General features: G+C 50.9%; 1 protein-coding gene across 1 annotated transcript in view; it reads left to right on the forward strand.

The window, feature by feature from the left end:
• Positions 1-4582: 4582 nt before the first annotated feature.
• Positions 4583-24609, forward strand: part of OLFML2A (olfactomedin like 2A) — a 28703-nt gene continuing 8676 nt past the window's right edge. The window contains exons 1-5 of the mRNA XM_043566903.1: positions 4583-4801; positions 12893-13156; positions 19489-19596; positions 21059-21268; positions 23598-23847. Coding sequence (XP_043422838.1) covers positions 4682-4801; positions 12893-13156; positions 19489-19596; positions 21059-21268; positions 23598-23847 — 952 coding nt within the window. The 5' untranslated portion in view covers positions 4583-4681. The remainder of the gene's footprint in view (positions 4802-12892; positions 13157-19488; positions 19597-21058; positions 21269-23597; positions 23848-24609) is intronic.

A 24609-nucleotide genomic window follows, 5' to 3' on the forward strand; every position in this document is an offset into this window, starting at 1 on the left:
CGCAGTCCCAAACTCCTATTCATCTTTCAAGATCCTGTTCAAATATATCCTCAGGGACACTTTTTAAAATACTTCCCACCAGGAGACATCTAGATCTCCTCTGTGTTTCCTTACAGCTTTATTAAGCTAATTGCTTTCCTACCACCATTCCCCAGCCCCAGAGGGAGAGGAAAGCCTTAGTGTGGTGGTGGTGTGAGGGAGGGGGGGGCAGAGGTCCTCTGGGTCATACCCTCAGCTCTGGGTTCTAAAATGTGTCAGGACCACATGGTTTTCCTAGGCCTTCCAGAACTTCCCTTTCTATCACAGTCCTCTGGAGATAGTGAGTTCACCTTCCCTGGAGATCCAATCAGAGGCTAAGTGGCACTGCAGAAACCTCCTGAAAGCCAGGGGTTTCAGTGGTGGACAGATTCTAAGTTGACCCTCAAAGATGGAGAAAAACTTCAGCCAAAAACTTAGCCCTTGGAAGCAACATCCTCCTCCTTAGACTCCAGCTTTGTTGTCACTTCCTCCTAAAAGCTTTTCTAGATATGACTAGTCAAATCCCTTTATTCTCTCATCATTATAACCCCAGCTGCTAAGCACAGAGCCTAGACATAGTAGACACTGAATAAATAATTGCTGACTGGGTAAAAGGATGAATAAGACAAATCTGACTCTTCTACTTAGTAACTGTGACCTTGGGTGTGTTACATCTAATCCTCAAAGTCCTGGTTTCTCAGGGGGAGGGAGGGAATAGACATAGTTGCTACCTCACAGGATTGTTATGAGAATTAAATAATATGATGCATGCAGGGGCGCCTGGGTGGCTCTGAGAGTTAAGCGTCCAACTCTTGATCTGAGATCAGGTCTTGATCTCAGGGTCATGAATTCAAGCCCCACGTTGGACTCTCTTGGGCGTAAAGCCTACTTACAAAAATATATGGGGTGCCTGGATGGCTCAGTCGGTTAAGTGTCCAACTTCAACTCAGGTCATGATCTCACCATTCGTGAGTTTGAGCCCCGCATCCAGCTCTGTGCTGCCAGCTCAGAGCCTGGAGCCTGCTTCAGATTCTGTATCTCCCTCTCTCTCTGCTTCCCGCCTACCCTCCACCCCCCCACACCCCCCCACCCCATATTCTGGCGCGCTCTCTCTCAAAAATAAACATTTAAAATTTTTTTTTAATAAAAGTAATATGAGGCATGCAAAGCAATTGATATTAGGCCTAACCTAATAAATGGAACCTGTTACTATTGTTAAAGAGCTATCCTGGGGCACCTGCATGGCTCAGTTGGTTGAGCGTCCAACTTCAGCCTAGGTCATGGTCTCGTTCCTGGGTTTGAGCCCTGCATCGGACTCTGTGCTGACAGCTCAGGGCCTGGAACCTGTTTCAGATTCTCTCTCTCTCTCTCTCTCTCTCTCTCTCTCTCTCTGCCCCTTCCCCACTCATGCTCTGTTTCTCTCTCAATAAAAACATTTTTTAAATTTTTAAAAAAAAATTTTTTTCAACGTTTATTTATTTTTGGGACAGAGAGAGACAGAGCATGAACGGGGGAGGGGAAGAGAGAGAGGGAGACACAGAATCGGAAACAGGCTCCAGGCTCTGAGCCATCAGCCCAGAGCCTGACTCGGGGCTCGAACTCCCGGACCACGAGATCATGACCTGGCTGAAGTTGGACGCTTAACCGACTGTGCCACCTAGGCGCCCTTTTAAATTTTTTTTTAAAAAGAGCTATCTCGGGGCGCCTGGGTGGCTCAGTCGGTTGAGCGTCCAACTTCGGCTCAGGTCATGATCTCGCGCTCCGTGATTTCAAGCCCCGTGTCGGGCTCCGTGCTGACGGCTCAGAGCCTGGAGCCTGCTTCGGATTCTGTGTCTCCCTCTCTCTCTCTGACCCTCCCCCACTCATGCTCTGTCTCTCTCTGCCTCAGAAATAAATAAACATTAAAAAAAATTTTTTTTAAATAAATAAATAAAAAGAGCTATCCTAATTCCCAGTTACCTGTCTTCTGAAAATACTCCTTGGGAAGAGTCAGCTACCATGAAACTGAGAAAGGTGAGGGAAATGACAATGTACTGAGACGCAGCCACTGTCCTAAACATACAGAGTCCTATGAGGTAGGACCTGTATGGGATGCTTTCCCTACAGTGTCTGCCCTCTCCCCCCCCAACAATCCTGGGAAGTCAGTACTTTCCCTCAATTTACAAATGAGAAAACAGGCTCAGAAAGACATGGAAAAAACTCCCATCACCACAGGCTTCTGACAGAAGAGCTAGAAAGGAAAGTGTCCAAGGATAAGGAGGGATCTTCAGGAGAGTGGTCCTGAGGCCAGAGGCAGACAGACAAACAGGATGAACCGGATAAGACAAGGATAGAGCTAAGGACAAGGCAGGTGTGAGCTCCATTGTGGGCGCTTTCACCTCCACCCTGTGCTGGTGGAGACTAATCAGATCAAGTAACCACACAAACCCACATGTGCACATAAGTTCTACAACTGAGAACACACTTAGAAGTTCCTTGTGCTGTGGGAATACGTGGCAGGGTTCATTTTGGTTGGCGGTGATGATCAGGGGAGGCTTTCTGGGATACGAAGCATTGAAATAAGAGGAATGAGGAAGAGTGAGTGAGATTGAGCAGAGGGTTTCAGGAGGAAAGAGCATATGCAAAGGCCCCAAGGCCAAGTGAGAACTTAGAGAATCTATTGTGACTGGAGCCTGCTGAGGGACAGGGGGTAGGACCAAAAGGGTGAAAAAGAGGAAACAGAGACCATGGGGCCATACTGTGGGACAGCCAGCAGGGGGCAGAGTTGGGGGAGGTGGACAGTGTCCTTTTTCTTCCAGAGCCTAGCCAGAGTCAGAGCCAGGCTGCATGGGGAGAAAGGTCTGAGAAAGGGACCCCCTGCCTGGTTCTGTTTATTTTAAGTACATTTTGTCTATTATTTGAATAGATAGGACACACATTACAAAAATCCCAGATGCAAAGAAGTATTCAATGAAAAGTAAACCTTTCTCCTTACTGATTCCCAACAACTGTTTTCCCTCCTGAGCAATAACCACCATAATGATTTATTGTGTGTCCATTCACAGTCTATGCACGTAAGAACGCACATACCACATTTATTTTTTTATACTAATCTAGCCCTGATTTTGACATGTCCCCAGATCTCTAGTTATGAAAGAGGCTAATTTGTACTGAACACCTGAAGCATGTGACTCGTTAATGCAGCTCAGAGTTAGGGAGCACCAGACCTTGTGCTAGGTCAGTTGTTCTTCAAACTATAAGTCCCTTAGAGGGCTTGTTGAAACACAGATTGCACAGATCCCTAGAGTTTCTGCTTCCTTAGATCCGGGGTAGGGCCTGAGAATTTGCATTTCTAAGTTCCCAGGTGATGTTGAGGCTGCTAGTCCCGGAACCACACTTTGAGACCACTCAACTAGCTACTCATGCACAAGGTATGTGCACAGTTGACTTCTCTCCCACAAGGGAAGGTGTAAAGGACACAAGGAAACAGACACATCAACTAGAACGTTTCATGTGGGATAAATTCTATGAAGAAAATGAAGAGGGGGAAGGGTTATGCATCAGGGAGAAGTGCTTGAGAGTAGCATTTGGGGTGCATATAAGGGTTCCTTTTTGAGCAGTTAAAGTTTACAAGGGCAGATAAATAGACACACAAGTGGAACTGCCTTGGATCAGGGGAGGGTCACCTACGGAGGCAGCGTGGAGAGGAAAGAGGTGTCTAGTATCCCGGAGTGCGCAGAGGTGCAAGGGCAAGCAAAAGTGCCTGAGAAAGAGTCCCGTGCGAGGTTATACGGGGAATCCGAAAGAAACCGAGAGAGGAGAGAGTTTGGGAAGGAGGCATGATCAAGAGCCATCGATCCTGGGAGGTTAGAGGTGCCGCCTTAGGTGCGGTGACAGGAGGTCCCGAGGACCTCAACTAGCCATCTCCGAGCCAGACCGACAAGCGCTGGAGCGAGAGGAGGGCAGGGAACCTGAGGCGGGGCGACCAGAGGCGGCTCCTTGGGAGTTTTGCTGCCTAGGAATCAGAGAAATGAGCACTCCCTCTTGAGGATGGGGAAGAGGAAGGCTGTTTAAAAGGCAGGAGCTACTGGAGTTTAATTAGGGGTCTACGGGAGGGATCACGGAGGGAAAAGGAAAAGAAACAACGGGAGAGAGAGGTCTGAGTCGTGAGATGGGTAGAGGTGGCGGGGTCTGGGTATTTGGAGAGCTGAAAAGCTCACCTGCTCTGGAAACATCACTCATCTGAACTTCACAACCACTCCAAAAGGAAAGCACTATTTTCTCCATTTTACAGACTAGGAAACTGAGGCTCAAAGAGGTGAAGGGACACGCCCACGGTTTCACATCTCACAGAACAGGACCTTCCTCCGTGTGTCGACCCCGCGCTCCGCGTTTTGGCCCCGAGGCCCCTGGGGACTCCGAACAAGACCCTTTTTTGTGTCCTGGCAGGGATGCCCTTTGGAGAGCCGCCCAATGGCGAGGAGGCCCCGCAGAGAGAGGGCCGGGCAGGGCGGGGTGCCCCCTCCACCCTAGCTCCGCCCCCGGCAGCGCGGGAGGGGGCGTGGGGCGGGGGGCGGGGGGCGCGCCGCGCGGGCCTCGCTGGCGGCTGCACAGAGCTCACAGTGCGGCCCGCGCTTCCCAGCGTCCGCACTCGGCCGTCCGTGCCCACCGTGCCCATCCCGCCATGGCCGCGGCCGCCCTCCTAACCCGGTCCCGGCCACTGCCACTGCTCCTGCTGCCGCCGCTGCTGCTGCTGCTGTTGCTGCTGCTGCTGCGCGCCGGCCGGGTGCGCGCTGACAGTAAGGTACGGCGCGGCCCTCTGATCGGGGCTCAGCTCCGCGGGGAGCCGGGCGCGAGGGGGCGCTGTGGCTAGGGTGCCGACCGAGGAGGGTGTCCGGGCCAGGAGCGGAGGACCAGGAGTGGGAGACCCGGCCGGCTCAGCAAGGAAGCCGCTGGGGCGAGGACCCAGGGAGAGGAGCGTGTGGGGGAAGAAGCGCTGAAGATGGTAGGAGTACTTGGGACCTGGGGCCTGAGGAAGGGGCTCCGGGACCCAGTCCAATGCGGGGAGAAGGTCAGCACTGAAACCCAGGGCCAAGGAGAGGGGACCCTGGGAGTTTAGAGGGGGCTCAGACAAGAGATGCAGTCCCCAGCCCAGGAAGGGGATTCCTAGGAGCGCTGGGCAGGGGCAGTCTGGAAATCTGGCTGAAAGTTTCCGCGGCAGGCTAACCAGGTGGGGTAGACCCCTGGGTAACTACTAACTACCCAGGGACTCCAGGATTTGCAACAGAGCCGGAGTCAAGGCTTTCAGGCCATGCTGGGCATCCAGAGTCCCTACCCAATAAACCTAGTGGGCTGGCCACTTGCCTGGCCTCTGGTAGTTCTGCTAGGGATCTAATGCGCCTTCTGGAGGACACCGTGTTTCCCTAAGGGACCTGAGCTTTTGTTCTCTGTTGTGGCTGAAAGGATCTGCCCTGGTGTCAAGCAGACCTGAGTTCAAATCCCACTCCATCTCTCATCTGGGTGACATTGGGCCTTTACCTCTCTGAGCCTCCGTTTCCTTGCTTGTAAATACGGAAATAATAATAGTTCCCACTTCCTGCAGTTGGTGTTCTTTAGTGAGGTCATGCCTGTAAAATGTTTAGCACCACACCTGGTACCTAGTAGGTGCCCAATAAATCATACTGTGATTAAGAAATCTTATCAGGGGAACCCAAAAGGAGGTGAGATCCAGAATGTTGAGAGAGCAAGCACTCAGAATCAGTGAGAGCAGGGACCCCTTGAGGGTGTTCTGGAAATGACCCAGGAAGGAGAAGGGGACTGGGAATGAATGAGGGGTGGGAAGAAAGTAGGGCCCTTACTCATACAGCAGGAGAGCAAAGGAGTGACTTCTTTGGTGTCTCTCCAGCCTCTTTCCTGGGTAGAAGGTGAGGCTGCACTGCCCACAAGCAAGGTAAAAGGCAAAAGCCACTAGCCACAGGTTAAGTTTATGAGCACTGGGCACTAGCAGACCCTCACCCTGAAGGTTCAGCTCAGGCAGGGTACAAAAACAAGGGAGCCGCAGTCCTGACCATGCACTCCAAAGATAAGAAGGGAATGCATATCATTCCTATTTTACAGATGGGAAACTTGGGTGTATAGAGAAGTGGCCAGCTTGTGAACCCAAAGACCTAGGTTCTGGCCCTTTGTTGTTCTTTGATCGTGTGACCTTGGGCAAGTCACTGCCTGACTCTGGGCTTCAGTTTCCCCATCTGACAAACAATCTCTGTCCAACTTCCTTTCTATGTAGGATCTCTCGCATTCCCTGACCTGGCTCAGGTAGGGGAACAGTAAGCAAAAAAAAAAAAAAAAAACACTCCACATAACCTGATCAATGCTTTGCCCCTCCCATCTCTGGCTGGGAGGAATATTTGGTCCAGGGCATCCTCTGAGCCATGCAGAGGACTGTAGAGCTTGTGGGGGAGGGCTAACATTCAAAACAAAGCAAAGACAAAGAAAACCCAACATGTTGTTTATGTAGTGAGTCAGCCAAACACTTGCTAGGTTGGGTGTGTGTGTGTGTGTGTGTGTGTGTGTGTGTGTGTGTGTGTGTGTGTAGCTGTTCCAGGGCAAGCTGAGGCTGGTGGGTAGGGAGGTGCACCCTAGAGCCTGCAGGATGCAGCACAGCCCTCCTCAGACACCTCCCACCCCACACCACTTCAGCCAGCTGGGAAAAATAAAAATCAAGTGATGGGTGAATTTACTCTGCATTCCTCAGCACAGCCGGTCTCCTGCTGGCCCTACAGAGAGAGCTGTTTTCATTATCACCCTTTCCCTCCCCCATAACCATCCTTCCTCTCCAAGCCTGTCCTATTTTGGAGAGCGGGGAGCCCTTCGAGGGCCAGCCTGGGACTTGAAGCCTATCTAGGGCCCTAAAGGGTTAAATTGCCCCCCACCTTAGGCTTCCTGCTCCTGGGGGAGTCCAGCCCCCCCACTCCTGCCCCCCACTCTCAGGGGTGCAGGGGCAGCTCAACCCCAGTACTCACCACAGAACTCTGTGGTCTCAGGGAGCTCCTTACTCAGGGTGTTTTAATTTATAGCAAGTGTTTATAGCAAGGTCTCTCCTAAACAGGACTTGGAATTTTCATCTAAGGAGGTGCTTTGTCCAGCACGGGAGTGGGAGAAGGGCTTCACAGATTCCCTGGCATTTCTGAGGGGCTGCCCAGCTTGGAGGGACAGACAGATAACCACATGAAAGCCAGGCATGGCACTTGGTTCTGCTGTATGCCCTTGCAATGTGGCTGAGGATTCCCCTTTGCTACTTCAGTTGCCCCATTTGTGAAGCGTGCCTCACTGCCATGCATCCAGGCGGTGACAGGGGGATGGGGGTCTTTGGTCATCCCTGCTGCTGACCAGGGGCCCAAGGACGGAGGGTAGGCCAAGGCTTGCAGGGACTGGGCCAGGAGAGCAGGAGGGGCTGGCACAGGCAGGCTGTGGTGGCACAGGCAGGCTGTGGTGGCACAGGCTGGATCAGATGTTCTAGGCCAGGCTGGTCTCCGGGGGCTTCGGTGCTATTGCGCCTCTGCTCGGGGAGTTTCTGCCTGTGGGTGTAATTGAAAACAGCCTCAGGGCAGACAAGGGATACAAATGATGAAGTCCTCCTCCTGTACACAAAGAGTGTGGGGCCAGGTCAGGCCCCACAGGGTCTCTCCACAGGGAAATTCTTGCCCCAACATTCCTGTTGGCTGGGGCACCCAGAAGAAAGTACTGAGAAACATCCTGTGTGCCAAGCCCCACGCCCAGCACTTCAATTCAGAATCTTACACAACCCTGCTGCCAACCTCTATTTGACAGGTTGGAACACTGAGGGTCAAAAGAGTCAGGTTGAGGAGTTTGGAGAGTCCTGGGGTTACATGATTCTCAGCCTTCAGTGGGCATCTAGATGGCCTGGGGAGCCTCAGAGTCTGAGTTAAGAAGTGTGGACTCAGGCCAGGGCACCTGCATTTTCCAAGTGTACTCCAGGTCATTCCAAGGCACATCCTTCCAGTTGAAAACTCATGGAGATATAGGGAGCCATGAAGGTTTGTGGAGCAAGAGAGTAAAGATCATCAAAGGGGAGCTTCTGGAAGATTATGCTGGCAGAGAGGAGGCTGCTGTGTTCCTAGGTAGCAGTTAATGTGGTCTGAACTTGGGCTATCATCATGGAATGGAGAACCAGGGATAGAGATGGGAGATAATTAGGATAAAGAATTGGAAGAACATGACTGATGGCTTGTCCAGTGTAAAAAGGAGGCTCAGATATCTGGGTTGGGTGGGAGGGTAGTTGGACATCAGTTGAGAAAAGATGCTGGGTTCAGTTTTGGATGGCTTAAGTTTGAGGGGTCCTATGCCATCTAGGGAGTGTCCAGCTGGCACTAGGCCCTAGGGGAGGGCTTTGAGGGGGACATGGAGACTGGCTCCCAGTGAGTCTGGGGTGGTCATGTGAAAAGAAGGAAGACTCCACCTCAAGGTAACACAATGTGAATCTGTTCATTTCTAGAACATTCTAGAAGTGTAAACCCTCCTCTTCCCACTGTGGCCAGATTTATCCATCTTTCTTCAGAAAAATCTCAAGTACGCCTTCTCACCATCTCATTGGAGGATTTCCTTACAAATACCTAGGGATGTTTTTTGGTTTGTTTGTTTTATTTTGAGAGAAAGGAAAAGGGAGGGGCAGGGATTGAGAGTGAGACAGAGAAGGAGAGCGAGGGAAGGGCAAAAAGAGAAGGAGAGAGAGAATCCCAAGCAGGCTCTGCACTGTCAGTGCAGGGCCCAATGCAGGGCTTGATCCCATGAACTGTGAGATCACAACCTGAGCTGAAATCAAGAGTTGAACGCTTAACTGACTGAGACACCCAGGCACCCCCAAATACCTAGGGATGTTTTTCAGCCTGAGCCACCCACACACTTCTGGGGTCTCTGGCAGCAGGTGTGTGCTGAGTGAGGCCGTAGAAAGAGATGTGATGTGATGCAGGGGCTTTGCTGCTTCACAACAGCTCCAGCCCTCGTGCCACGGGCAGGGTGGGCCAGGTCCTATACCATCCCCTGTGACCCAACCCAGGGCCCTCTTTTCTGTCCCAGCTCAATTGTTGTTGGAGAAGCCCTTGCCTATTGACTATGGGTGGTCATGGGAGGAACAGCAAGTAAGCCAAAGTTTTAGAGTCAGGCTGTTCTTAGTGACCCTGGACAAGCCTCTAGCCTTCTCTGATGCTCAGATTTCTCCTCTGTAAGAGGGGGCTGTGATGAGAGCAAAGAGAGGTAGAAAATGACGTGCAAACATGAGGGAGGGTTGTTGGCGGCTACTTGAATAGCACGTACCCCTTAAAGAGCAGTTACTCTGTGCCAGGCTTGATGCCAGGCACTTTGCATGCATTTTGACTCATTTCAGCCTCAGGTCAAGTTTACGAGGCAGAGATTATCCTCCCCGTTTTATGGAGGAGGACGCAGAGACTCAGAGGGGTCAAAGCCATGCAGGGAAATGGAGGAACTGGGATTTGAGTCTGGGCTTGGCTCCTCACCATGGTGCCTTGCTGCCTCCAATCAAGCACCGCCGGCCCCAGTAATCACCGAAGGGAGGGCCTTGCCTAGGTTCCTGGCAGCTGGGGCTGGGAGCAGAGGCCCTCTTCCGACTCCTGGCCGGTATCAGGGCTTTGGCCGCCCCCCTCAGGATGTAGCACCTCATCTGAGGAGACAAGGAATATTGCAATCTGATGTGGAGGCTGGTGGGGGTGGACGTTGGGATTATGAGTGGGTCCCCAGGAGGAAGCCTCTCTGGCCTGGCCACACAGAGCACATCCATATCCACCCACTGGGGAGTGGCTGGGGGTGGCTGGAGGTCCCGGCAGATCTGGGAAGGGGGCCCAGGAGTCTCGAACGGAAGGCTTAAGGCACTGGCCGAGATTTAAGGAATGTGCAGGACCCCTAGCCTGGCTGTCAGCGTTCACAGGCAGGGGAGAATTGCCCCAAAGTGCCCAGGGTACACTCTGCCCACAGAGGGCCCAGGACAAAGCTACTGGTAGCTTCCTCCTTCCCCACCCTCCTTGTCCCCCAGGGGACTGGAAGTCTACCCACACTGGGCTCTAATCCCCTTGAACAAGTCATTTGATGGCTCCAGGGCATCTGTAAGACCCTCCAAGAATATCTACCACTGCATATACATAGAGAAACAAGCAGGAAAATGACCCCCTTTCAGGATTATTGGTAGTAATAACAACAGCTACAGTAAACAGACTGTACTGTGGGCTCCTGGCACTAGACTGAGCATAATCCTGGCATTCCACCTCTCAGTCCTTTGTTGGGCAGACACTAGTAGTACCCTCATTTTACAGATGAGGAAACTGAGGCACAGAGAGATTAAGTAATCTACCCAAGAACACACAGCTGTAGGTGGCCCATGGTTGTTGCCTAACCACTGCCCCCACGCTTCCCCAGCACTTAGTGAGTTCTTAGTAAATGTCACCTCCGAGGTCTGTGACCATCTCTCCACAAGGCAGCCCGATAATAATAATAATAATAATAATAATAATAATACAACTTTTCATAATGCAGATCTGAACCTGGCTCTCTCCTGCTTAAAATCTTTCCGTGAGGGGCGCCTGGGTGGCGCAGTCGGTTAAGCGTCCGACTTCAGCCAGGTCACGATCTCGCGGTCCGTGAGTTCGAGCCCCGCGTCGGGCTCTGGGCTGATGGCTCAGAGCCTGGAGCCTGTTTCCGATTCTGTGTCTCCCTCTCTCTCTGCCCCTCTCCCGTTCATGCTCTGTCTCTCTCTGTCCCAAAAAATAAACGTTGAAAAAAAAAATTAAAAAAAAAAAATCTTTCCGTGACTCCCCAGTGTTTTCAGGAAGAAACCAAGATCCCCAACCAGCTTTCAGGGCCCTCCACAAGCTGGTCTCTGCCATCCCCGGGTTCCTGCAAGTACCAGCCAAAATGATTCTCCCTCAGATCCCCAAGTGCCAGGCCATTTCTCATCTTTACATATCTGATTTGCTGTCCCTCGAATGCCCTTCTCCTCCTTAAAGATGCCCCCCAAGGGTGCCCTCCTCTGAGCAGTCTTCATGGGTGTCTTCCTCTGTGTTCTCAGAGCCTACTCTGCCAGCTTCTCATATAGCAGGAAAGCTCAAGAATGTATCTCAACCTATTTCTTCTGCACCTCCAGCTGTCACCCAGGGTCCAACAGAGGCCAGAGGCCCAAACAGGTGTCTGACAGCTCAGAACAGATATGGGGTGCCTTTGGCCCTTCCTCCAAGGGCCCTGCGACATTCAAGGGCACTGGGGTTGGCAGGAAGCCCAAGGGAGCCATAAACTGAGTCCTGGTTACTTCAGTGAGAGCTAAGTAGCCATGAGGCCTGGGGTGTTTGTTGGTTGAGCCTTGGGGAGCTGTGTTCCAAGAGCCTGGAGCCCAGAGTAGGCTGGCTGAGCCAAATAGGGAGTGGCCAGAAAGGCTGAGCTGCTCACCATCTCACAGCTACTAACCCAGGTTGCAGACACCATGGTCTTAGCCCTGTGCTCTAGCATTTCTGCAAAATGCAGGCTTATTTATCCAACAGATATTTACAGAGCATCTACTATAGGCCATGCAGGCACTATTCTGTGGTATAGGAGAGAACTGAACAAAGTCCCTTTCTCTAATGGTTCCTTCAGTAGAGTAAGAAAAAAACAAGCAAACACAAATATAATACTTCAGATGGTAATAGGTATAATAAACAAAAACAAAGCCACTAGATAAGGGGACAGAGTAAGGGGAGGTGGGTTAGTCTGGAAGGCTTCTCCGAGGAGGTGATGTGTAAGTAACATGAGGGAATAAGCCAAGGGAGTATCAGGGGAATAAGGGTTTCAGGATGAGGGTATCACATCTGCAAAGGCTGGAATGGAGTAACCCAAAGGAAGGAAAGGGTGACAAGAGGAAGGGCTGAGAAGAGGCTGTCAGTTCAAGTAGGCCTTGAAGACCATGGTAAAGACTTTGGAGGTAACTAGCCCCCCCATACACAGATATTATTAAAGGATGTGATGCACATGAAAACCGGGGTGTAGTAAGTGCCCGATAAAAGTTCTTCATATCTTTTACTATTGTGATAAAATACACATGATATTTACCATTTTAAAGTGTACGATTCAGTGGCATTTAGTACATTCACAATGTTGTGCAACCATCACCACTACTTAGTTCCAGAACATTTTCAATTACTCCAAAAGGAAACCCCGTGCCCATTGAGCAGTCTTTCCCCATTTCCCCTCTCCCAAGTCCTGGCAACCACTAATCTGCTTTGTGTCTGTGGATCTGCCTAGCCTGGATATTAATAAACGGAGTCATACAATATGTGGCCTTTTGCGTCTGGCTTCTATCACTTAGCAGCATGTTGGCAAGGTTCATCCAAGTTGTAGCATGCATCCATACTTCATTCGTTTTTTGACTCAGTAATATTCCACTGTATAGACGCACCACTTTTGTTTACCCATCAGCGGATGGACATTTGGATTGGTTCCACCTCATAAGTATTGTGAATCCTGCAGCTGTGAACATTCATGCACAAGTCTTTGTTTGAATACCTGTCTTCTGTTCTTTGGGGAAGTCATCTTTAGATAATAATTCTATCTAGAAGGTGAATTATTGGGTCCTGTGGTAATTCCATGTTTTGTTTTGTTTTTTTTAAGAGTTTAAAAAAAAATTTTTTTTAGAGTAATCTCTACAACTAGTGTGGGGCTCGAACTCACAACCCCGAGATCAAGAAGCATGGGCTCAACTGCGTGAGCCAGCCAGGCACCCCAAAGGCCAAGGGCACTGGATTGTGCTACCTGTCCCAAGTGCCTCCTCCTGGCTCCTCCTCCCTCCTCCTTCTCCCCCCCAGCACTGGCCTTCGGCTCACCGGAGCCCCTCTTGCAGGTGTTTGGTGACATGGACCAGGTGCGAATGACCTCAGAGGGCTCTGACTGCCGCTGCAAGTGCATCATGCGGCCGCTGAGCAAGGACGCGTGCAGCCGGGTGCGCAGCGGGCGGGCCCGGGTGGAGGACTTCTACACTGTGGAGACCGTGAGCTCAGGGACCGACTGCCGCTGCTCTTGCACGGCGCCACCCTCCTCACTCAACCCCTGCGAGAACGAGTGGAAGATGGAGAAGCTCAAGAAGCAGGCACCGGAGCTCCTCAAGGTAGACTTTCTGGGACCGGGGGGCAGGGAACGCCTCCTGGGTGAGTATCTAGCGTGGGCTGTCCTTTCAGTGAAAAGTCCACACGCTCTGGGTGGCTGCTGTTGTTACCCCATTTCACAGGGGAGGAAACCGAGGTTCCCTGAAGGGAAAGCCACTTCTTGCCCAGTACTATTTTCCAGTAAGTGATGGAGGCGGCGTTTACACAGTTTACCCTGTGTTCTAGCAGGTGTGCACAATGCAGGCTCCTTTATGCAACAGATATTTACAGAGCACCTACCACCGGCCAGGCGGCACTGTTCTGGGGATAAAGGGGGGAACTCATCGTGCCTTGAGTAAGGGAGACAGAAAATAAGCAAACAGATATATACTCTATCACCTAGTTCAGTGTCCTATATTGTACCCAAACCAGTTCATCTGTCAGCACCTTAGAATATAGTATTTTAAATTTTAAGTTTTGTGGCATTTTATTGTTTTTAATGTAATGATACCACTTCCCATATTCAAGCACCACCTGCATACCAGATGTTGTGCTAAGCTCATTTTACACATTTTTTTTCCTCTAAATTCTTGAACCATTCTGGGAAATATGGAATCACTGTCCTCGTTTTATACTGAGGTTTGGGAAGTTAGGTGACACAAGTTATGTGTGGCCCAAGCTCTCACATAATGGCAGGTAGCTTCGGGGTCTAAACCATACTTTTATATAAATTTTATGCTTACCTCCCTCCAGCCACCTCCATAGGCAGATCAGAAAGAAGCCCTACCTCCAGGGACACCGCCCCATGCCAGGGCCTACCACCAGGACACATGGCTTGAATAGGCATGTGCAGGCTAGATCACAGTCCCCACAGCCAGCCAGGCACCTTTGTGGCATTCATAACACACCCAGCTCTGTGCTTGGTGGGGCTGGGATTTGAACGACTTCCTGCTGTATCCAAAGCCTGTGTTCTACACAAGGTTACTCTCCTGTTTTCCTTTCTGTAATGGACCAGATAAACTTGCTGTCTTTTGAGAGTATCTTTTTCTTTTACAATTTCTTCCAAACATATGAGTATCTATGTTGCCTTTTTTGGTATCAAGAACTGTGAAATTGACTGAGATGTTACCATACTTCTAAGGTAACAAGTCAGCCTGCCCGTTTCATGGATGCTGGCAGAAGACACAAGCCTCCTGGGTCAGAGACTAAGGACTTTATTACTCACAGCAGCCAGAGTATCTACATTTTCTTGAACTGATTCTTCCAGCTCCAGTTCCCATGGGATGATACAGTGAAGACCAGATAACACCTGCACACACAGTGGGGTGTTTCTCAAGAGTGGAGCCCCAAGCTTAAAAAATCCAGAACTTTTATAATGGGCACTGAGCACACCTTCCCGACTCTGGAGGGAAACACTCTATGTTCCAAGATTGCTCACCATACAATAAGATGTCCTGGAACAAACACAGGCAGCACCTCTGCATGCAAGACATGCAGAAAAAAGCAAGAGACCCGTGAAAAATGGTCTCCCACATTTGGCAAAAAATATTTTCTTTAAATTTAACTTTAGTTTTATTTTTGTAACAACTAAATGGATACCAAAACTTTCAAAGCTGGGATAGGATTGAATTTGAGGACAAGTTACCTCTTAACAACTTGTCAGTCCCCGGAATGCACTGTCTCCCTGAGGCTTCACTAGGGTTCTGCAGACTTGGGGCACTGAGGCCATAGGGACAAACCCCAACTTCTGTTCAAGCCCACTTCTCATTAACTAAATTGTAAGCATACTTTACATGAGGATACACAAAACCTTTTCATACATTCTGGCTAATTTAATCCTTGCCACAGCCCTTTGGAGAGCAAACTTATGGTCCTAGCTTTACTTGTGGAGGAATCTGAGGCCCAGAGAGGGATTGTGACTTGCTCTCAGCCAGGAGCCCATTGTCCCTTAGGTCTTTTCAGTACACAGCAGCCATGATGGTTTTCATTCAGTCTTGTAGGACCGGAGTAGGGTAGCAGTGAGATTGACCCAGTAGGTGGTATTGTAGGAGGAAGAGAGGAGGAGAAAATACTGTGTCTCATTCACACTGTAGGTGCAGGGGCAGGTACCTGAGAGGTACCCAGAAAACCCCAAGAGAGAGGTGCAGAGGCAGTATGAGACAGGGCTGAGGCCTCTCCCATTAGGCTCGGCAACTTGTCCTTCAGCAGAAGCCTGTCTATGGGAAGCCCCCCAGGAGAGGAGGTTAAGGGAAGCCCATGGAGGAGGGGAAGCAGGGCACACCCATGCTATATCCTCCCCTGTCTCTACCCCAGCCCTTTCAAGCTAAGAACTTCGGCTGTGATTTGGTCTTTGTTGCATGACTCTGAGTAGGAGGGAGAGGATTTTTAGATTCCCTTTCTTGGGGAGGTTAGTGACAGGTGCATACCTTTTACCTCTTCACTCCCTTTCCTTCTGGACATGAACTAGACATGGGCCCACCCTTGAGGAATCCCCAGTCCTATGGGGACACAGCTCCTGATTCCAACAATGTCAGTGTCATTGGTGCTGGGCCACCGGATGTCCCAGGACTGTGGGAACCCAGAAGAGGAGGTAACATTAGAGCTGGGCTTTGAGGGCTTGGTAGGAGTCCCTCAGGCAGAGAAGAAATGAGGGTATTATGGGTGAGAGCAGGTGGAGTGGATGTGGCCCAGGATGGCTCTCTGCACTGTCTCTGCTCCAGCCCCACTAGCCACCTGTCAATTCCTCTAGCATCGGGTTTCTCAAACTATCTGTGGTGAAAGACAATTTTTTTTAAAGTTATATACCCAGAAGATGCATTACTGTGCCGAAAGCATGAACAGATTTATGGCTCTTGTTATTTATTACCAGTTTTCTTTTCTTTTTTAATTTTTTTAATGTTTTTATTTATTTTTGAGACAGAGAGAGACAGAGCATGAGCAGGGGAGGGGCAGAGAGAGAGGGAGACACAGAATCCAAAGCAGGCTCCAGGCTCTGAGCCGTCAGCACAGAACCTGACACGGGGCTTGAACTCACGGACTGTGAGATCATGACCTGAGCTGAAGTCGGATGCTTGACCGACTGAGCCACCCAGGTGCCCCAAGACAAATTTAAAAAAAAAAAGAACCAGGGTGCCTGGGTGGCTCAGTCAGTTAAGCGTCCGACTCTTGATTTTGGCTCAGGTCATGATCTCAGGGTTCATGAGTTTGAGCCCTGCATCAGTGCAGAGCCTCCTTGGGATTCTCTCTCTCTCTCTTTTCCCCTCCCCACTCATGCTTTCTGAGTCTCTCAAAATAAATAAACTTAAGTGTTTTTTGTTTTTTTTTTTTTTTTTTCAAAAAAGGCAGCCTTTACAATTTTTTTTAAATAAAAAAATAAAGGGGCACCTGGGTGGCTCAGTCGGTTAAGCGGCCGACTTCGGCTCAGGTCATGATCTCACGGTCAGTGAGTTCAAGCCCCGCGTCAGGCTCTGTGCGGACAGCTCAGAGCCTGGAGCCTGTTTCAGATTCTGTGTCTCCCTCTCTCTGACCCTCCCCCGTTCATGCTCTGTCTCTCTCTGTCTCAAAAATAAATAAACGTTAAAAAAAATTTTTTTTAAATAAATAAAAAAATAAAAACAAGAACCAATACTTTTGGAAAATGCCATAAAAATGAATTATTCGAAAAATGAAACAGAAAACAGACACGCAAAATACAAATCCAGTGTTTTACTAGTAGAGCCAACAGATTAAAAATTTCTTTGTCAAAGGGATCTGAAAGTTTGTAAAAGTCTACTCCCACTTTTTTGTCATTACCTTATTATAGATGAGCGACAAATAGCTTGGGCCAGTGCTGGTCTGCAGACCACACTTCGGTAGCATGGCCCAAACACACCGTGTTTCTTCTTCCCTCCCGCTCTTTATACAAACTGTTCCCTTGGCCTGGATTGCCCTTCTCCTGCCTTCTTTGCCTAATTTGGGCTCCTCCTGCGGAGCTCAGCTCAAACAAAACTCCCTCCCGGCATACTTTACTAATCCACATCTGCTCCTAGACAAGGTCAGCGTCCTCACATTAATGATCTTGGCACCTCTCTGTTGCGCTCTGTTCTTTGACAGCCTGTGAAGGACCATGAAGGCTTGTGTCTATCTTACTCATCACTGTTCTTAGTTCCTGGCCCACAGGAAACACTTGCTGAGGCCATTGAGGTTACATGGGCAGAGCATAGAGGACTCGAATGCCAGGCTTAAGAAGTAAAAAGTCATACATGAGCACTGGGGAGCCATGACAAGCTATCTAGCAGCAGAGAGACCCAAGGTCAAAGCTGTGTTTTGGAAAGCTAGTTTGGGTCACCATGAAGGCAGTAGACTGAAGCTGGGAGGATCCCCTTTAGTATCCTGGAATAGTATCACTATTGCTGGTATTCATGAAGCCCTAAGCAGCATGCCCACTCTGCAGAGCCCTGTCCAGACACTACTGCTCCTGACCACAGCCCTATTGCCTCATTTCACAGAGAAGGACGCCAAAGCACACACGAGTCTGTGTGCATGGTTCTCAGACTGTGCTCCCCTGAGCCCAAGGGGTACCGAGCAACTCTTCAGGGTCTGAGCTAGGTTACAGGGGAGCAGACAAGACTCAAGGCCCAACCCTTGCTTCCGTAAGACTTCTCCACTCCCTTTTTCCATTTTAGAGATCAATGCCTACTCAAAGAAAAGATCTCTGGCTTAAAACAACTTGAACACCCCTGGGAGAGTGGGAGTAAAACTGTTTTGGAAACAGCTGACCAGGGTCAGACAGGAGCGCTGGCTTGCTCAGACCCTGAGAAATGCTGCAGGACTCAGCGTAGGGCCATGTGAGAGGGTGGGCTGAAGAAACAGCCCTCCTCAAGAAGCCAGGGGAAGCTGATTTCCAGCCAGCCCCCTGTGCCCTGGTTTCCCTGACACTCACTGGCATCTTGGCCATCTGGAAAGGTCATATCCTGATGACGTGTGATGGAGATAGGAAGAGGAGGGACATCTGCAGGGAGGAGCCCTGCGCTGGACACGGGTGACACAGAATCTGCCACTGGCCTGTTTGTTGTGCAAGCTCCTCCCTTCTCTTGGCCTCCGTTTCCCCATCTGAACACAAGAAGGAATGGTAAAGCATGATAGGAGAGAGGTTTTGGTGTATATCAATCTGGGATCTGCTGCCGGCCCCACCATTTAACAACTGGGTGGCTTTGGACAAGTCACTTCACCTAAGCTTCAATGTCCTACTCTGTAAGATGAAAATAAAAGTTTTCCAGACTTTGTCGGAGTGCCCAACTGGTTCGGTCCATAGGGCATGGGACTCTTGACCTCAGGTCATGAGTTTGAGCCCCATGTTGGGCACAGAGATTACGAAAAGGAAGGAAGGAAGGAAGGAAGGAAGGAAGGAAGGAAGGAAGGAAGAAAGGAAGGAAGGAAGGAAGGAAAAGTTGTCCAGACCTTGTCTTTGGGTCCCAAGGTGCAGACTCTGAGGCAAGTGATTCGTGTGCTGGTGATTTATTCTGAAAAGCCCAGGAGAAGCTGGTACCAAAGAGGTGGAGGAGGGAAGAGAAGGAAGCCCAGTAGGGTGTGGTCTCAGGCCAAGCATCAGCTTCAGCCCCAGGGGATGCTGGAGTGTGAATGACAGCCCAGTTGTCCCCCACTGGGGCTAGGGAGCTGGGCTTTTCAATGCCTATACCTGCCAGGCATTGCCTAAGGACTGCCCCGGGAGGACATATGCTCCCAGGCACTTTGGGGACACAGAAGCTCTTTGAAGAGGGTCACAGATGCAGGCTGTTAAAAAGGAGGCACGTGAGGGGCGCCTGGGTGGCGCAGTCGGTTAAGCGTCCGACTTCAGCCAGGTCATGATCTCGCCGTCCGTGAGTTCGAGCCCCGCGTCAGGCTCTGGGCTGATGGCTCAGAGCCTGGAGCCTGTTTCCGATTCTGTGTCTCCCTCTCTCTCTGCCCCTCCCCCGTTCATGCTCTGTCTCTCTCTGTCCCAAAAATAAATAAAAAACGTTGAAAAAAAAATTAAAAAAAAAAAAAAAAAGGAGGCACGTGGAAGCCAGGTATGGGCACAAGAAATAGGTAAGAGGGATCCCAGGGCATGTACATTGATCTCCAGTGTCCACACACCCCGTGGGGTTGTCCTGAGGACTAAGTGAAACAGCTCGTTAAAGCCCCTAACACCGTACCTGCCTTGGGATAAGAGTTCAAGAATGGAATCCACTGCTTTTCTCATTATTATTAGCAAGCTGGGTCCAATGGGTGCTGAGGCCCCATGAGGCCATTCCAAGTGGTAGAGCTCCTTTTGCATCATATGTGCCTGATCCTGTGTTCTGCCCTCACCCTAACCCTCTCACCCTTTCCTGGGCAGCTACAGTCCATGGTGGATCTCCTGGAGGGCACCTTGTACAGCATGGACCTGATGAAAGTGCACGCCTATGTCCACAAGGTGGCCTCCCAGATGAACACGCTGGAAGAGGTAAGGGCAGAGCTCTACCCAGGAGCCAGGCTGGGTCAACACTGGACGCCAAGGGTAGTGTCTGAAGGGGCCTGGGCAATTCTGCCTTGACCCTGGTGGCTGTTGAAAACTGGACTCCAGCAGGCAGCTGGGAGAGAGAGCTGTAGGCCTCTGGGTCCAGACTTCGGAAAAGCGGTCTGACTGGGCTCGTGGGCCTACAGGAAGCTGGAAGGCTGGGTGGAGAAACTGAGGCACTGGCTGACTACATGAAAGGGATGTGGAGTAGGGCTGGTTGGAATTTGCAGTTGCCCTCAGTTCACCAAGACCAAGACTCATACATTACACAAGTCCAGGGCTACCTGTCGCATAAAATGCCACATAAAAGTACAGGACTGGCCAAGCCCACCAGGGTAGGGCTTATTAGGACAGCATGGCGGTCCCAGTACCCACTTGCAGCAGACGCATCTTCTGGTCAAGTGCAAATGTGCTGGACGGCTAGGCAGGTGGCCAGGACTGCCCCCTGAGGACAGCGACAGAGCTGGACAATCCTGGGGCGTCCACGCTGCAGGTTCAAGGTTTACTGGCACACATCTCTGCTGGCACAGCCCGGCCTCTGCCTGTTTCCTGCATCCGGCCCCTGCTGGGCTGCCGGGAGCCTGGGGCCTTGCAGCTGCCAGGAGCGGGTGTGGGGGCTTCCTTTCCCAGCTTCCTTTCCAGAGGGAGGGGGCACCTGGGCATCCTGTGCCCCCGGGTGAGAGATTAACCCCTTGGTCTCCCCAAAGCTGGGGTCACAGTGGCTTCAATTATCCAAAAAGTGTTTGGCGTGTATCTACCGTGTGCCAGGCCCTTGCCGGCATGGGAGTCAGGTAATGGTTGTTGGACTGCTACCGTGCGCCGGTGTTTTCTGTGCCCCTCGTACATGCCAGGCTCTCCTGATGCCAGCTCCATGGTTATCCTTCTTTGGCCTTTCCTCCCGTAATCTTAGGAAATGTTAACTCACTTCGTGGAACTAGGAGCCAGGCGATCTGGAGAGTGTATCTGCTGTGGCTGGAACAAATCAGAAATGGTTTCCGTAGCCACAAAGAAATGATTTTTTAATTGTCTTCTGTTTCGCATTATCTGCGCTTTGCTTCTGTTCACTAGGCGAAAACTAAAAAAAAAAAAAAAAAAAGCAAACAAAAAAAAACCCTTGTTGCTAACTCTGAGTGGAAGTGGAGAAAACAGCCTCACTTGGGAGGAACTGGCTCCCTCTGCCCAAGGGAAAAACATCACTCATTCACTTTTTAAATAAGACATGAATGATCACATGGCCTCGGGGCAGCATGCTTTATCCACCCAGGCCTGCTGGTGCCACTGTCTGTACCCTTGGGCCCTGCTCAGGAGACGGGCAGTGAAGCTGGGGTGTCCCCTCCAGGGAGGCGGGGGGTGGGGAGTGGCTCTCAGAGGAGGCTAGAAAGACCTTGATTAAGGTCCTGCCCCACAGAGCGTCAAGGTGAACCTGAGCCGGGAGAACGAGGTGGTGAAGGAGGGCATGCGCCATCTCAGTGAGCAGCTGAAGCGCTATGAGAATCACTCGGCCATCATGATGGGCATCAAGAAGGAGCTCTCCAGCCTGGGCCTCCAGCTGCTGCAGAAGGACGCCGCCACGGTCCCAGATGCTGCCCCAGCCCCCGGCCCTGCTAGCAAGGCTCAGGTGAGGCCATGGCTCTGGTGATGGGGCCAGAAGGTGGGTGGACTTGGGAACACAGTGTGCCAAGGACCTCAGTCCCAGGAACCAGCTGGATGGGGGTTTGAGATCATAGGAGAGGGCTGAGGGTTAGCACAGCTCGAGAGTCCACGGCAGGGTTGGGGGCAGGGGTTGCTGGCGTACAGCGAGCACGGTTGACAGAGGTAAGCTGGGAGCAGATGTGGGGATCCAGCCGAGGGGTGTATTTGCTGAGACAGGTGTTTGGCGGCATCCAAGGCATTTCCGTTTCCAAACTAGTGGGGACAAGGCTGTAGAGAGGACCCTCCCTGCCTGGTCCTGGGGATGGGCTGCAGCAAAACCACTTTTAGCCTCCCTTGCTGTGGCTGGACCCCTGGCTGGGTCAGGCCTGCTCGGGGGTAGATGGGCAATGCCTCGGGGAACCCTGCAGACTAACACCACTTCATCAACCCAGTCTGGAGTGGAGAATTCCTACAGCAAGTACCCAGGCGTTCCATACTCAAGCTCAGCAGAAAGTGAGCAGAGACAACAGACAGAGCCATCCAAGACATAGAACACACCTTTATGTGCATTTGAAAAAGGCCCTTCTTGGGGCGTCTGGGTGGCTCAGTTGGTTGAGCGTCCGACTCTTGGTTTCAGCTCAGGTCATGATCTCACAGTTCATGGGTTTAAGCCCCACATCGGGCTTTGTACTGACAGTGCAGAGCCTGCTTGGGATTCTCTTTCTCTCTTGTGGTCTCTCTGCCCCTCCTGCACCCTCTCTCTCTTTCTCAAAATAAATAAATTTAAAAATAAAATGAAAGAAAGAAAGAAAGAAAGAAAGAAGAGAAAGAAAGAAAGAAGGAAAGAAAGAAAGAAAAGGAAGGAAGAGAAAGAAAGAAAGAAAGAAAGAAAAGGAAGAGAAAGAAAGAAGAGGAAGGAAGAGAAAGAAAAGAAAGAAAGAAAGAAAGAAAGAAAGAAAGAAAGAAAGAAAGAAAAAAGAAAAGGCCCTCCTCTAAGCAGACAAATTGCCAAAAAGGCTCTCCTTCTGGGCAAATAAAAAGGAGCCCCTTGTGGGTGGGCAAATTGTACCGAGGCTCCCTCCTATGATAGATATACACTAGGGTGTGTGGCTTGGCAAATGGGAGTAAAGGCTCAATTTCAGTGCCCTCATGCCCCTTTGGCCTGTCACCCATGTGTAGGGCACAACCGCTCCATTCTGCACAGCGGCCTGTGTTTTGGAGTAGGGAAGAAAGGAGGCGACGTTGTGGAATCCTGACATCCTCTAAACCTGACTTCTAAAGTCTAAACCTGACTTCCTCACAGACAGGATCTCAGTTATTCTCATAACCACCCATGAGGAGGGAGCATCATTGACCATTTGGCAGATGAGGAAACGCAGAGCGAGGTCACATGGAGAGAGGGCGGCTGCACCAGGACTTGAACGCGCATCTGTGTGACTGGCGAGCCCATGCTCTTCCTCTCCGCCTCTTGGCCTCCTGTGCTGACATTGTGATGATGGGGCCATCTGTGTCTGCAGCCGGGACCGCCTAGTTGCTGATAAAACGTGGAGGAAGCCTGGTGCCTTAGCCCAGGGCAGGCTTCCTGCTCATTCCCGTGTCAAGTCCACAGGCGCGAATGAATGCTGTTTTGGCCACGACACGGAAGGTCTAGATACTGTACTTGCTGTATCTCCTGGAGATTCTGCCTAACAATAGGTGATGTCACAGGGCCTGTGATCTTGTGCCAAGCCAGCATCAGAGGCATTTAAAGGGAAGTGAAAATAAAATTTACAAAACGTTGGAAACTGCATGCACAAAGGGCAATGCCCTTGATGACCAACCCATCCAAGTTTGCCTGAGACTGAAGGGTTTCCCAGGATGCAGGACTTACAGTGCTAAAACTGGGACAGTTCCCGGCACACTGAGATGACATTGGTCATCTTGCCTCGGAGCCTGAGAACCTCTCCCCTGCCCACTAACAAAGACCCATGAGTGAGAGAGAGACAGGGATAGGAAGCTGACCTGGTGACCAGTTACCTCCCTAGGGAGTTGATCATTATAATCTACCCCCTGGGGGCGAGGATGCAGGTGGTTGGAAATGAGACAGGAATCTAACCTATGAGGCTGGGCTTGGGAGCTATTGCTGAGTGGGGAAACCAAGGCACACCCCAGTCATGGACTTCGCCATTCTGGGGGAAAGCTGTGACTTCACGAGCACCTGAGGCGCAGGTCCTGGAGTGGCATGACCACTTCCAGTCCCCATAAGCTGAGCCTCCGTGACCTCCCACAACACCTCTTCTACCTCCCCTAAGTCTGAGATTTCACTTGTCCCTCAGGACACAGCTGGAGGGAAAGGCAAAGACAACAACAAATACAGCAACATGCAGAAGAGCTTTGTAGACAGGGGCCTCCCAAAACCTCCTAAGGAGAAGCTGCTGAAGGTGGAGAAGCTGAGGAAGGAGGGCGGCAAGGGCAGATTCCCCCAGCCCACAGCCAAGCCCCGGACCCTGGCCCAGCAGCAGGCTGTGATCCGAGGCATCACCTACTACAAGGCGGGCAGGAAGGAGGTGGCCGAAGCTGTGGCTGGTGAGTTGGAGGAGGGTTGGACCCTTGGGGATTGGGGGCTTGCTGATAGATGGCACCCCAAAGATCACCTACACGGATCCAGTGTCTTCTCTACAAACTGCCCAGATGTCACCTCCGCTGGTTACCTGTTGGTGCCCTTTGTTCATGCACACAATGAGATGATACCCCTCATGGCGTTGTTGGGAATGAAATGATATAAACAATACAAAGGGCCACTCAGTTCCTTTCCAGTATCTTCAGCTGTTTCCGCTCTCTCTGGACTTTTCCTTCTTCATTCAAAAAGTTGCTGAAGGTCCACCATGTACTTGCTGTATCTCCCAGAGATTCTGCCTAACGTGGACTTCACAGTCCAGTGGGAAAAAACATACCCGTGGCCAGGCAACAGCCAGAGGTGGGGTAGGAGTCCCCAGACCTGTAGCCAGGCCAGCATTCTGGGAAATGACATGGAGCCTTCTGGGCACCTCTTGTTTCCCAAGTGACTTTGGAATGGATGGCCTCTCCAGCACCCCCCACTTCTTATTTCCCCAAAGAAGAGCCCACAGACTCCTATATTTTTCCTTCAATCCACGGGGGATCACAGTGAAGGGCAACCAAGTAATTAACCAAAAACACAAGAGACCAAAGTTCCAAGAGTACCCAAATTTCTGGGCCATTCTCACTGATGCGGCTCCTGATTCTTCCTCTGAAACCCTCCCCAAATGCCTGAGGGGCATCCCAAGCCTGCTCCCCCTTCCCGGGTCCTGTTGACCACCTCCTTCTGTG

Source organism: Prionailurus bengalensis, chromosome D4, assembly GCF_016509475.1.
Source record: "Prionailurus bengalensis isolate Pbe53 chromosome D4, Fcat_Pben_1.1_paternal_pri, whole genome shotgun sequence".
Lineage (NCBI taxonomy): Eukaryota > Metazoa > Chordata > Mammalia > Carnivora > Felidae > Prionailurus > Prionailurus bengalensis.